At 35.9% G+C, this 14578-nt stretch overlaps 2 protein-coding genes across 2 annotated transcripts; one reads left to right on the top strand and one right to left on the bottom strand.

The window, feature by feature from the left end:
- Positions 1-1228: 1228 nt before the first annotated feature.
- On the bottom strand, positions 1229-6359 carry LOC125844224 (casein kinase 1-like protein HD16). Its single transcript, XM_049523498.1, has 16 exons — positions 5779-6359; positions 4969-5100; positions 4793-4866; positions 4615-4684; positions 4475-4530; positions 4298-4369; positions 3804-3898; positions 3606-3672; positions 3374-3503; positions 3075-3293; positions 2848-2990; positions 2598-2772; positions 2342-2432; positions 2091-2248; positions 1809-1997; positions 1229-1702 (listed from the first exon to the last, which is right to left on the bottom strand). Exons 1-16 carry the CDS (start codon positions 6124-6126, stop codon positions 1643-1645), a joined length of 2079 nt encoding a protein of 692 aa, XP_049379455.1. The 5' UTR covers positions 6127-6359; the 3' UTR covers positions 1229-1642.
- A 1741-nt stretch (positions 6360-8100) lies between these two features.
- Positions 8101-14132, top strand: LOC125844763 (pectinesterase 31). Its single transcript, XM_049524094.1, has 6 exons — positions 8101-8460; positions 9413-9517; positions 9608-9685; positions 10114-10301; positions 13077-13250; positions 13487-14132. Exons 1-6 carry the CDS (start codon positions 8215-8217, stop codon positions 13647-13649), a joined length of 954 nt encoding a protein of 317 aa, XP_049380051.1. The 5' UTR covers positions 8101-8214; the 3' UTR covers positions 13650-14132.
- Positions 14133-14578: the final 446 nt, after the last annotated feature.

Here is a 14578-nt window from a genome sequence, read left to right as displayed (position 1 = left end):
ATCAAAAGAAAGTACCAAACGAACATAACATGACTGCACATTACACAGCTTGCACGGAGGACTATAGTTAAGGAACTGCAAAAGAGGATTCCAAGAAGAAACAGCACAACTGGGAGGATCCTCTATGAGAAAATACAGTTGCTGTAACAGGCAGGGAGAAGCAGTTTCTTTAAAGTTAAGAATGGGCTTAGCTAGAATTAATAGGAAGACTGTTATGGTTCATCCAATTTAGGACCCTACTCAAGTTTTGTCCAGATCTTACAATCATGCATAAACCACCGAGAAGAGGGCAAGGAGAATGAATTGATGACTTCCACCTGACCATAGGTCATCTTCTTTCTTCTCTAAGGATTCTGACCCATACCATTAGACGCCAATCCAAACAGGTAGTCAAGAAATTTGACCTTGACTAAAGGCAAAATATTCCAAATTAACTTCTAGATTGTGCACAGGGTGATAAGAAACAATGAAATGACAAAAGCAATAAGCTATAGGAACTTACATCCCCAAGGAACCACCTTAGGAGTAACAAGCTCATTCTTCAGCCGGCAACTCAAATTATCCTGTAAAGAGATTACATACTTGATAAATCTGTGTCAAAAATATGCATCAGAGTTCACATGCATAGTAAATATGTGTCAAAGATATGTATCATCTAGAGTTTAAGAACAGAATAAGCAGATTAGTAACTTCCGTATCTAAAGTGGCTCAAACCTCGTATAATACTCAATACCTTGGGCTCAAAATCTGCAGTCATGTAGCAAGGATGTAACTTATTTAGATTTATGAATGATTGCATATAGCTTTTTATAATGAGACCTCAAATACTAATTCAGGAATCAAAATATTTCATAGTTAAATTTTGTTAACATCAGTAGTAACAGCCCTTTTCCAGGGCTATTGTTTCGAAAACAGCCATAATTAACTGGCCAGATGTATTCTGATAAGGAAAAAACATACTAATTAAAATATCCAAGACAAAAACCAACTACAGCACCTATTTGTGTGTACAAATGAGGGAGAGAGATATTTGTGCTGAAATTTCTCCTGTCCAATCACAAGAACTGCCGAAGTTGATCAATGAGTACACAGAGCAGTAGAGACAATCAAAGAGAATATTTCACAATCTAGGCAGGAAGCTTATCATTTAGATGCTGAACCAGCATAAAAGAATTGATTAGCATAAAGGCAGAGGACAAAAGTCCAAACCAGGAAAAAGGGCAAGAAGAAATAAAGAGAAGATTGATTGCCAATGTTTCAACTCCTTAGCAAAATCTTACCTTGCATGGTTCATAAAACTACAAAGAAAGCCTGTTTGGCTTAATCCCTAAAAACGGGGATCTATTTGACCTATACAAACTTTGACCAATAGTAACCACCACCACCCCACCCCTAAAAAATTACACTCATGAACTGACTGACAAAAATACCATCCTGGACATCAGGAACAATCACATACACTAATGGCCAGGGTACTTTGCAAAAATCATCTTCAGAGGAAAAAGAAAACTCAGATTTGACAAGGATTAAATATTTCCATCCATTTCTCTCAAGTAGACCAAAGATAGCAGGCACTTGTTCAAGCACTACAATAGAGAATCTCATGGCACCAATGAAAGTACTTGTAGGAACACTTTTTGTCTCAAGAAACAGTTCGCCCATAACAGACAGATGCAATGTAAAGATTCTTTGCCCATTTCTCCTGCAGACAGAAATATACACAGTTAGCTTAGAAAATAGTAGGCGCGCACACACACAGATGTGGTTTACAATAAAAAAAACTAGGCAATAACTGATGCAACATCAACCTTGACATGAGTGCTGGGAAAGGCAGAGGTACGAAGTGTCTCTTGCGTTTCATCAGGAGGTTTCCTTCTTGGTATACTTAGAACAAATGCAGCTTGATCCCATGTAGCTGCAGTCGCTGTGATACGATAACCAGCATCCCACCTCTTATGGATCCCTTCACTAGGATACAGAAAATCCAATTCCACTGTCTGAAAATTCACAGAAGCACATGAATACTAAAATTAGGAATTGGAAAACATCATGGACATGACCCAAAAGAATAATAAAGAAAAGGTTTAAACCTGATCAGAAAACCCAGACCCACGAGACATAACAATTGCCCATTTATTTCCTGAAGTTGCCATGGCAGTGACATAGAAACCCTCCTTCCATTTTTTGTTTATCCACTTAAATGGAAAGGACTCGCTGACTTTGTAAGACTGCTGCAGATACTGGGTACCTGATATTCACCGCAGAACTAAATTTAGTACCCTCTAATTCGCGGAATCACATAATAAACACATACATAGAAAGTCAGCAATGTTCCTCTAACCCTTTGACATGACAACTAAAGAGCTCCCGTTGCTGGATCCTGCCAAAGCACTAATATAATAATTCGTCTCCCATTGCTCCATAATCCATTCCTGTACCCAAACAGAAGACAGAGGATTAACCAAACTCCTTATCAGTAGTAGTTGACCCATATCTGAACCAGTTAAACAGACATAGCATAATAAATGTGGATATCCGCAACATAGATTTATCAGTTATGCTTCAAGATTGATCACATTCAATAATAGATAAGAGACCTTGTGAAGAAAACAAGGTGACAATTTGTAAACTTGATCACTAAATCCAGTCCCTGCATCCATGATTAGGGCCCACAAGCTCGAACAGCAGGCTACACTGCTGATAAATAGTCCATCCTCATTTCCTTTATCAATATGCTGAGCTAGCCTATCATCAGCAACGTTATAGTGATACCTGCAACCCGATGTTGTAGTTGCTTTATTTTTCGAAAGCCTTAAATAATCAAATTATGGCCAAAAGAGTATATACCGTTGCTTCATTGGGCGACGACCATTGTAAACACTGATCCACTGTGTTGCGGGCATTCCCATTCGCACCTTCTTCTTTGGCTGTTCATCATCGTCGTCTAGCACTGTCAGTCTACCTCTCTTCTGTCCGACTTGATATATAAGCTATATAGATCAACAACGAAATTCAGCTTCTCTCAGTGACTCAATTCAAGGAGTAACCTGGAACTGATGAAACATGCAAAATACCTTCTGTGCACCATCAGTGTTAATTGGCCTATTGTCTGGATTTGGACCTACTATCCCATCAAATAAGGAGATATATTTAGCGTAGTTAGGCTCTTCATCAAATTTCAAGTTCACAACATACTCCACAAAGTGTCTGAATGGAACAGGGCAGAGTAAGCAAAGAGTTTCCGGAGAAGTTGCCATCTTTTTCTTACAGACAAGGAAACCTTTATTCTCACCCTAGATTAAAAAAATCATTATCAGAAAAAAGGAGATTCTGTAGTAACTAATACTGCTATTGAGTAGAGAAAGGAGCAGACCTGATAACCCTGCCACGGCAACTTGGCTCGGAGAAGGAAAATGAGTGTGTAAGCCAGAGATTCTAGATCATCCCTCCTGCTTCCAGTCCGTCCAAGGTGAGCATGCACACTAGCATACCTTACAGTTCCTCTGAAGCAATGGTTTTCTCACTATTTATTGAATGCACGTCTAAACGCAGATAGAGGACACAGAACATAAAGAAAAGATAAGGTAAACTGTTGATCATTGTACCTAAAGACATCAGGCCGCTGATCATACTCAACATGTAGACCAGTTGAAGTATCACGCCACTTTGTCGCTGAAGTATTCAAACAGGTAACAGAAGAGACATTGCATTAATGAAGCATGATGAAGATATCAAATGTAAATATTAAGAAAGATAAACACACATCTATGTTTTCTTTCTAGATAAGTTCCAAAATATTATACCTAATCCAAGATCAACTAGAAACAATTTTTTCTCGTCAGGAGTTCCAGGTGGTCCAAGAAGAAAGTTCTCAGGTTTTACATCCCCATGCACATACCTGGGAAAAACAGCAGCCAGAACAATAAGACTTACTTCAGAACCAATATACAGTGTTTCCTTGAAATACTGAAATTTTTGCACCATTGTCAACACTCAACAAGATCATGTCAATTATGGTAAAGTAGTTTAGCATTTTGTGGATTCATAGACTTCAACACATAAATAGATGTAGTAAGTTAAATCTACCATTCTTATGATAAGTAGTTATTAACATCCGCTTGTTGCAACAAGACAACTTTATAACTCCCTTCTATAACATCAAATAACAATTTTCCTCTGTACAAATCCAAACTCGATTGATGTGGACTATATGCCGATTACACAGAACTTATAATCTCTAAAATAGAACACAGCTATCCACATGAAGTAACATAACATTCATTTATATAAAACTTACCCTCTAGAGTGCAACTTCTCTAATATTGAGATAGCTTCAATAGCAATGCATGCTACCATTTCAGTAGACATCCTGAATTTGACAACATTAAAGATCCAACACATTTGAGTTCAAGAAAACAGCATATGATATCAAAAGATATGCTCCAGAGTACAAATAATAGAAAATAGATCTTACATATGGGAATTGTTGTTCCAAACATCCCATAAACTAGGACCAAGCATATCCATGACCTGCAATAGTATAGGATATCAGTAATAGTAGTGGAAATTGGAAATCAAATCCAAGTAACTCAACTACATAAAGAGATCACGTACCATAATATAGTAATCACCTTGCCGTCCTTTATAATGAACACGCGGTACACCATGACTACCACCAAGGACACTAGGGAATACAAGAAAATGACATGAAGTGTAAGATAATGTTATTACCAGGTAATCAAAGTCAGAATAAAGGACCTACAGATATAATGGAAAAAAAATGGAGACTTACTTGTAGACCTGCCACTCATAAGGTGGTCCATAGTTACAACCTTTGCTACTTCTATGCTCAAATTTTAAGGCAACCTAGAATCAGAAATAACAGTAGGATCAATTTGCATATCAAAGAGACACCTCTCTGACATATTCAGCAGAAAAGGCAAATGAATGCAAAAAGTAAAGTTCCACCTCTACAGCTCCAGGGCCAGTTCGTTCAAGAGGATTTGTTGTATTTACCCGACGACCTACATACACTTGACCAAATCCCCCTTTACCTAGCTTCTTCTCAATCGTATAAGCTGGAGATCCACCAACCTGGACCTGTTAACCACACAAGGAAACTAGTAATTCAACAACTCAATCTGAATCCTTCAATTATTTGAAATAAAAAGCAAGATTAGCAACATCAAATTTCTCTACGCCGACAGCGATATGGAAATCAGTCACTTGTTTATTGACAAGTGAAACTGAACAAATGCCTAATATATTAGAGATAAGAAGGCAGGTTAAAAAACCAACAACTTCAGCATATCATTCACTCATCCTTTCATCAGTCCCTTTAAAAGGGCCTCAAAACGATAAAAGAAAAACAAACTTATCACTCAAGAAATCAGGTGAAGAAAACAAAACAGTCACAAATAAAAGAGGATAGAAGTTTCTGGTCTATGTAAATGTAGCTTTGTGTACTAAAAACACCTAAAAAACTGAGTTTTCCAACTTCAAACTCTAATTTACGCACAAAATTCAACACTCTATTTGCCTTAAAAAGTCAAAAATGAAACCTTTGATACTCAAAAGTATGTTTGAGAAGCTTTTGCCCCCCAAAAGAACTTTTTTTCCAAGATTTTCAAACTCAACTTTTCTCAAAATCCATTTTGCAAAAACTCAAACAAACAACACATAGTATCATAATCAAATAGACCTATATTGAGCAAAAAATGAATACTAATAATTCATATAACAAACCATAACTAGCTCGAATTATCAGAATACTCTTACCCTTTCAGGCAATGGAGGAGTGCTTCCTTCATCATCTGCCGCTGCTAAGCCTTTATTACCACTTCCTCCACCACTCTCATGCTCATCCATCTTTTCCACCTCCTCCACCTTTACCTCTTCACCAGTTCTCCGCGGCAACGTGATTTCCTTCACAGCATCATCACCATTCACAACGTCGTTTTTCTTCTTCCTCCCTCCTCCCGCTTTATTCCCTGTACCTCTCCTCCTCAACCTTGTCGTCGGCGCGTCCGGTTCGTCTTTTCCCGGTGACGGCGCGTGTTGTACGTTCGGAACAATCGGTTCACGGCCTTTACGCACAGAACTTCGCAGTTGACGCATATCGATCATCCATCAACTTTGAAAAACCACAAAAAAATCGAATTTTCTAGAATCCTCCACCGGCCGTTCAAAAGTGAGAATTTATGAAATCGGAGAACCTGTTAGCCGGAAAATGTGTGTCTATATATATTGTATATATATATGAATTAGGGTTTTGGATTGTTGAAGATCTGTGGAGGGAAACGGAAGTGAAAAATGGCTACAAATCTAGGGAGCTAATGGAGAAAGATGAAAGCAGTATCTTCTTAGAGACTAATTTATTTGTTAAAATGTTGATTAGTTATAATTATATGGAAGAAAAATTATATATAATAATAATAATAATATGAAAAACTCCACTTAATTTTATGAACTTGAACTCCACGGTAAAAACGTGTTCATACAATATTAAAAATTATATCATGTAGTGACGATATAAAATATTTAAAACATTTTCTATAAAAAGTAGTACAATATTACTATCATGAATGTATAAGTTAATGTTATATGAAATAATATTTTCTTGCTTGTTTTGGTAATGTGGTGTGACTAAGACTAGGCACTGGATTGGTTGTACAGGTATCGGTCCGATCTGATAGTATTCGAGACGAAATGGAATATATTGAATTACTATTCGGAACGGAGCTATATTATGATTTGATATCGATATACTGGTATCGGTTCATCCCGATTCATTTCGATTCGGTTACGGTAAATTATTTTTAATTAAAATTAAAAATAGTATTTGTGTTATTGTTTTATACTTTTATTAGCATTTCTTTTTTGTTTATATAAATTTTTTTAAATTACATACTTAAATTATTTAAATTACAAGTTATAAGTATAACTTAATAACTTATAGACTTCAAAAGATTCAAATCTTGAAAACTTATAACATATACTCAAAAAAACTTATAACATAAGCTCAAAAACTTTTAATTTTTTTTTTTTATTAAACTTAACTTACAAACTTATATAAGTAAAAAAAAAATATAAAAAATATCTTTAAAATAAACTTAAGTAAAATTACATTATAAATTTTAAAACTTAAATACTATAAACTATTAAACTTAGAAAAATAAAAAAAGACATTCATATTTTCGTAATTCAAAATAACTAAAAAAAATAATTATTTTTTGAAATAACTATATGTGTTGTCCCGTTTATCCCATCCAGTTCCATTCTGGTCCATTCCAGTCTGTCTCAATTCTATTCCGGTATATAGGAGGACGGGACGAAACCGAGCCTTCATCCTGATAATTTCGATCCGATTCATCTCGGTATCGGTCAACAACCCGATCAAACTGTTCGGTTTCAATTCAGTACTGGTGGTTCCATTCTAATTCGGTGCCCAGCCTCAAGTGTAACGAGCTTCCATCAAATAATTATACTCACAAAGTCGAGATAAATTTTGTATATACCATATTCTTTCAAACTTTACTTATAAGATTATATTTGAGTGTAAAATTATTGTTTGGATGGTTGCGTAATGACGCATCTGATATAATTGTGTTGTTATCTTAGTATATTTTCTTCTTCTTTTTTGTCTTACTAATATTTTTTACCATATCTTTTTATATTAACTCTATCTTATATTTTACTTTTTGTTAGATTTATTGTTCAAATTTGATATGTAATAATATTATGTAACGATAAAGAATATAAAAGAAATATTATACAAATACTTACCAACTACCTTAAAGTCTATTTGGAAACTAATCTAGAAATTGATCAGTAATATTATTATTTTGTAACGGAATGTAATATACAATTTACACATATTTGTCTAGTCCATATTATTTAATCAAGTATGAAATTGAAAAGTATAAGAGTACTATTTAATTCTCCAAACATGGTTAGAATTAATGGTGATTACTAATTTTCTAATTACTTTTTAATCAAATATATTACTATATAATTATTTTTTCATTTCTCTAAAAGATAAAATTCACCTCGAAAATTGTGACACTATATAAGATTCTCTTGTTTCCTTTTTCAAAAAAAAAAAATCATCTCTGCCGCGACCCGAGCGGAATCGCCACCATCACCGCCCTTACACCGCCGCAAACAAAATATTCTCGCCGGCGAGGCGAATTTTTACCGGAAAGTCTAGCGAAAATGTCATCAAGGGTGTCGGTAACAGTTTCACAGGACGGAACTGGTGATTACCGGACAGTGCAAGAAGCCATAGACGCTGTTCCACTATCAAATAAGTGTCGCACTGTGATTCGTGTAGCGGCTGGTGTTTATAAGCAGCCAATTTATGTTCCGAAAACGAAAAATTACATTACACTTGCTGGGGTTAGTCCTGAAGCTACTATTCTCACCTGGAATAATACTGCCACTAAAATTGATCACCATCAGGTACATCTTTTTTCCTTTTTAGCTTCTTTTTATGTTTTAAATTTTTAGAGAAGAAGATTTATACTGTATTGTTTGGGTTCAAGACTCAATGTCATAAAAAAATGTTTTTTTTTTGTGGCATTTTTGGTGGAATACTCGTGATAGATGTAGGGACTAGTGAGTACATAATGAACCAACAGGGGTTGTAGCGGAGTAGTGGAGTGGTAAATACTTCTCCATTCATAGCTAGAAGTCTGAGGTTGGAGCCTTGGCTATGGAGTCACTTTGTTAGGGAGTGCTAGACTTCATGGCACGAATCCGGATTTAACCGGGCATCAATTGATTGTACCGGACAGTGGGAAACAAAAAAGGGCATAATTAAGGTAGTAGAAGTATCAATTTTAATAGCATACAGGGTCATGTTAAAATGCATAATGAAATTCATAAAAGTGTCAATCTTTAACTGTTTTAGCTTTTGGTTGAATTGAACAATTTAACTCTCGGATATGTTAGACATAACTAGGTTAAATAAGTGTCTATCTTGGCGGCTGGCGCCCAAGGGTGTGGTCTAGTGGTCAATGAAGCGGGTTGAATATCATGGGGTCTCAGGTTCGAATCCAACAAAGACAAAATAGTACGGTCCGGACACCACGGTTATCAAAAAATAAAGAGAAGTGGCTATCTTTTTAATTTGAGCTTTTAGATGAAATGAGTTATTCCAACTGGGCATGTTATACATGTGATGGACGTGTTGAAGACATAAGTAAGTATAAAGTTGTAGGTTTAAATGAAACAGAAGAATTGGCCGTTAAATAGGTGATAGACGGTGTAAAACATAATTAAGTACAAAGTTTAATTTTTAACGGTTTAAGATTTTAGATGAAGCATTCAAACACTCTTCAACGTCATCTTTCCTCCATATGTGTACCATTGTGTAATTAAGTTCTTTATGTTCATTTTATCTGATAATTAGGCTGCAAGGTTAATTGGTACTGGTACATTTGGGTGTGGGAGTACAATAGTGGAAGGAGAGGATTTTATTGCTGAGAACATCACCTTTGAAAACTCTGCTCCTGAGGTACTCTATATTTTTTTTTTCCTTTTTGCTCTTTGCAAATGGTGCATGTAGATTCATCTTGCTTCCTTTCTTTTTGGTCTTCTGCAATAGGGATCAGGACAGGCAGTGGCAATCAGAGTTACAGCTGATCGTTGTGCATTTTATAATTGCAGATTTCTTGGTTGGCAGGTGCAATACTAAATTTTTTATGCTCTGTCAAATTTTACAATTTACCAGAACTTTCGAACTTCATGTCTATAGTAGAAGCAGTATATACCTTGTGGCGAAACCAACTTGTTAGTAAGTTCCTAGTTCCGGTGAGTGTCAAGGACTCCATGTCAAAGAAGAAACTTTGTAGCTTATATATGTGCTCTGATTTCCCCTCAAGAGTGATTTCATATGTTTTTGGATCATTTCTGAATTCCATTCAATTTTCCTTCCATGCTCCAAAAGTTACAACTGCCTTAATTAATTCCCCAATTTTTGTCTCCCTTCTAGATGTGTATAGCACATTTGAATATTGTTGCTTAACATACTCTCTCTTTTTGTTGTGTCTATGATTGTCTACCTTGAGGGTTTTAACTGTTCTTTTAAAGAAAATAAATTAATTTTTGCAGGATACGCTGTATTTGCACTACGGGAAGCAATATTTGAAAGATTGCTATATCGAAGGAAGTGTAGATTTTATTTTTGGTAATAGCACTGCTCTCTTAGAGCATTGTCACATACACTGCAAATCGGCTGGATTCATTACTGCACAAAGCAGGAAATCTTCTCAAGAGACAACCGGCTATGTGTTTCTGAGGTTTGTAAGTAGTTGGATTTGGTTATCATTCAAAGGTCCAATTATTTAGAAAATAAACCACTTTATTTTTGTTGTCAGGCTGGTTCTTATGTTTGTCACCCAATATTTTCTTTGCCCTTTTGGTAAATTTTGTGCAGATTCGAAACCATTATACTGATAGGCTATAAGAAATTTCTTGGCGTCTTGGTAAAAATTGTGCAGATCCAAGGCTTTCATTAAATTGGATAGGCTATAATAAATTTCTTGACATCTAAAAATCTCGGCTCTGTTAAGAAATTTTAATTGCTTGACATTAATCCAGTTCTGGCCGATTGAATTACCTAATTTATGGGATATTGGTTTTAATTCCTAATTCATGGATACATTGCCCTTTCTCTGATCTGATGGTCTTACTATCTCGCCTAAACTTCCCATGTGCAAGATGACACACTCAAATCGAGATGTGGTCCAAAATTTTAATTTATAGTAGGTATGTTGTTGTTGTTGTTTGTATCTGTCTAAACCCTTGAGAAAAAGAACATTATACATGAACTTTTTGTAAAAGATATGCTTGTTTGATTTCTTGTTGGTTTCATTACATTATTTCAAGGTGATCTTCCATTTGATTTCATATGTATAAATCCCACCTTATTTCAGATTTTTCTATGCTAGTAGCCTATAGTAATAGTACTTAGTTTGTCTATGAACATTCCTGTCACATTGATTTAGTTGATAATGGGAAGAGATGCACAAAGTAACTGGCTGAATGCATAAATCCTGGGATGCCTCATTTGGATGCCTCAACAGATTATATAAAAGGTTGAATAAGTTCTTCTCGAAAGTCGAAACCAATTTACATTTGAAATAATAAGAAACAGATACTTCTAAGATGTAATTGCTTTTTTTACTAAATACTGTTTTCAAAATCAAGTTGCATATCCAAACAGGACAATGCAAACATAAACATGCATATGTATAGGTGTGTGTGTGTGTGCACGCGCGTGCGCTCACATGTGTGTTGTGACATTGTCAATATGATGGAATCTAAAGAAGTGCTCTTAATCAGATCTTGATGAACATCAAAATTATTTGTGTCTTTTATTCCCTTTTCGCCTCAGAAATGATTCTTGCACCCCCGATCTTGGAAATGCAATACCTAGTTCCGCTATCTGAGGATAATGTATAGCATCTCATGCGGTGCTTCAGCTTTTCATTTCCTTGACTCTGTAAAGGGGCTGAACTTTTTTTTCAACAAAGAGACTGGAGTTGAATTCTCTAAAAAGGAGATAAAACTATTTCATATATGTCTCGAAGTGCTTTAGTTAGCTGATCTAGTAGATTGGTTTTAGCTTTATAAGCATTTGCAAGATGAGCATTAGTTTCAGAAACTATGTTTGGTTCTTTAGCTAATCTACAACAGGTGCAGAACAATATATTTTCTTGTATATTGTCTTTCTTTTCAAAATAAGTTGAGCAATTAACTTCCTTGATTTGAAGTAAGAAGCTACTCATACACAAGTCCAGAACTACTTAGTAACCTTAGTTAGGTACTGTCATTCGGTACAACCTGTCCCCAAGAAAAAGGTATAACTACAACTCCCTCTATCCAGTTTATGTGGCAGCATTTCTTTTTAATTTGATCCAGAAAGAATGACAACTTTTTAAATTTGAGAACTATTTAATATGAGCTTTTCATTTTACCCTTAGTGGCAAAGCTTTTATAGCTTTAACACTTCAGGTGTGGAATAAAATTTTAGGTGTTGCAAACATAACTTTCTTTTTCCGGATAAAGGATGTTGCAAGCATAACTTCTGAAAATCATACTTCGATTAGAAGGGAGTTTTCTGTGATGTTTCCTGGAACTTGAAGGGTTGACACAGTTTTCTGTCTTATCTGTCGAGGAAAATTCTGTTCTTGTGTAGGGTGAAAGAGCTTTGTGTCTTGATGATATTTGACCTGGAGTGCTCTTCTGTTCTGTGTTCTCAGTCAAAATGTATCTTATTACTGTGGTGACTTGCTGTTTAAGAGAGGTTTACCCTTTTCCACCATGCCTCAATTAGATAAATCGTAGCTATAGGTATGGCCGTATGGGGTGTTATAGAAAATATAACTTTATTTTATCACTCGTGCTTGTGTCAAAGCATCATTAAGATCTCTGTCCATTGTTCATTCAATGTAAATATTCTTGGAAATTCTCCCATTAAAAACTCACTTTAACCCTTCGGGGTGGCCCAGTGGTTTGGGCTTGCGACTTCCATGTTGGAGGTCTCAAGTTTGAAACCCCTTGCCAGCGAAAGCAAGGGATTTGCCTTCTGGGTCGAGCTCGTCGCACCGGGCTTGCCTAGTGCGGGTTACCTCTCCTATGTGGTTTGCGAGCTATTGCATAGGAGCGGGGGTTTTACCCTGTGCGCACCCAAAGGGTAACGGCTACGGGTTTCCCTTGTCATCAAAAAAAAAAAAAAAACTCACTTTAGGTGATGATGACGCCACATCCTCAATCTTGTTGAAGTTTCACTTAGTGAGTGATCAGTCTAAATTAAACCCATCTTTCAATCAGCTTTATCGTGAAAGATCAATATAAAACTTTTAATATAGAGCTTCATCTTGGTTGATAGGCCTGATATTGAGCTTACCTCAGCTGCAGAACATTGAGGTTGTACTTGTACCTCACACTGGTGTCTGGTTCACTAAAGAATTCAATGTCAGATTAATATTTAGAGCCTTTTTCTCTGCAATTTCCATTTTTCATGTTAAAGTTTGTCATTCTTTTGAAACATTTTTCCTGGGACTATGCAGATGTGTGATCACTGGTAGCGGAGCAACCTCATATACACATCTTGGACGCCCATGGGGGCCTTTTGGGAGGGTGGTTTTTGCCTATTGTTATATGGATCACTGTATTAAGCATGTCGGCTGGAATAACTGGGGTAAAGCAGAAAATGAGAGAACTGCTTGCTTCTATGAGTATCGGTTAGTTTTCTGAAATCCCTTAATTTACAACAAGATTCAAATGATCATATTAACTTCTATTTCACAGAGCATTTTACTCATATACTGCATACTATAGATTAAGGTAGGAATTTCAATTTGTCTTAAATCCTCCCTAGGGACGAATCTCAATAAGAAGTGTGTAAGTCAATTTATAAAAGAAGCCAACATTAAGCTATCATCTCTGAGGCAGTTATCTTGTTGTTGAAACTATTCAGATGTCATGGACCGGGTAGCTGCCCGTCAAAACGTGTCACCTGGGCCAGAGAATTGATGGATGAAGAAGCAGAACAATTTATCATGCATGGCTTCATTGATCCTGATCAACAAAGCCCTTGGCTGTGTCAGAGGATGGCGTTGCGCATACCATATTCAGCATAAAGCTCAGTGTCTCGCCACTTCCTCGTTAGATATCCTTTTGCAGATCAATACCTTAAAGTTTCCGCTTTAGACTGAAAGTATTAATCTTGATATTCCACGCGATATAAATAAAACTTTAGTGGCTATGTTGCTTTCATTATTGTACCAAGTTAACTAAAGCTTCTGGGAAAGTATCTTCTACTGCTATGAAGATCATCTTTGAGCTTCACCATTGGAAGGAGTTCCTCCATACAGCAGCTATGGTGGTCGAGATGGTAAATGTTTACACGCACTTGATGTTTACACCAAACTACGTTAATTTACTATAGTTAAATAATAAGTTGAGACGAGAATGTGTTGATCAACTATTGATTAGTGATAACGTTGTGTGACGTGTTGTGTATCCATTGGTTGATGAAGTGTAATAATTGTATTATTTCTCTTGTTAATACTTGTGTTCTGAATAAAATGGTACCTCTGAATGACAATTTTATTCCATCTAAATTCTAATGCAGCTAGTTGGATTATATCACGAAGTCATACCGACTTGTATTGTTTCTCTTTTTTTGGTGTATATCTTTGAATCACGAAGATTCGCCACGATATGATTTGCAAGTAATTCAGCAAGACAATTAGGGAATATGAAATGAAGCTAACAACCACAACAACAAATCCAGTTTAATCCTATGTGGGTTGTGAAGAGCATAGAAGGCCTTATCTTGAGAAGGTAGAGAGCCTATTTTCGAAAAATTCTTGGCTCGAGTAATAAACATTAGAGGAATATGGTATGAAGTCGTACTTGTAAAATAAGTTTCTTGGTAAATAGTTGATCCGTCTTGAAAATCCTCCATAAGGGGTGTAAGAAATAAAAGAGTGTGTTGTGGAGTTAGAATTTTCATCAAGAGAATTCAAATACGAAGAAATAAACTCACGAAAGTCGATAGAGATTT

The sequence above is a fragment of the Solanum stenotomum genome, chromosome 11 (genome assembly GCF_019186545.1).
Source record: "Solanum stenotomum isolate F172 chromosome 11, ASM1918654v1, whole genome shotgun sequence".
In the NCBI taxonomy this organism is placed as follows: domain Eukaryota; kingdom Viridiplantae; phylum Streptophyta; class Magnoliopsida; order Solanales; family Solanaceae; genus Solanum; species Solanum stenotomum.
This window is presented reverse-complemented; position numbering and strand designations above follow the sequence as displayed.

What these genes read in the sequence shown, in the direction of transcription:
- LOC125844763 (XM_049524094.1), top strand. Translation starts at nt 8,215, where the DNA reads ATGTCATCAAGGGTGTCGGTAACAGTTTCACAGGACGGAACTGGTGAT. An exon ending in GCAGATTTCTTGGTTGGCAG is followed by an intron (nt 9,686 to 10,113) that starts GTGCAATACTAA and finishes TAATTTTTGCAG; the next exon opens with GATACGCTGTATTTGCACTA. An exon ending in GCTTGCTTCTATGAGTATCG is followed by an intron (nt 13,251 to 13,486) that starts GTTAGTTTTCTG and finishes GAAACTATTCAG; the next exon opens with ATGTCATGGACCGGGTAGCT.
- LOC125844224 (XM_049523498.1), bottom strand. Translation starts at nt 6,126, where the DNA reads ATGATCGATATGCGTCAACTGCGAAGTTCTGTGCGTAAAGGCCGTGAA. An exon ending in CTCCTCCATTGCCTGAAAGG is followed by an intron (nt 5,101 to 5,778) that starts GTAAGAGTATTC and finishes TGTGGTTAACAG; the next exon opens with GTCCAGGTTGGTGGATCTCC. An exon ending in CACCTTGTTTTCTTCACAAG is followed by an intron (nt 2,433 to 2,597) that starts GTCTCTTATCTA and finishes GTTTGGGTACAG; the next exon opens with GAATGGATTATGGAGCAATG.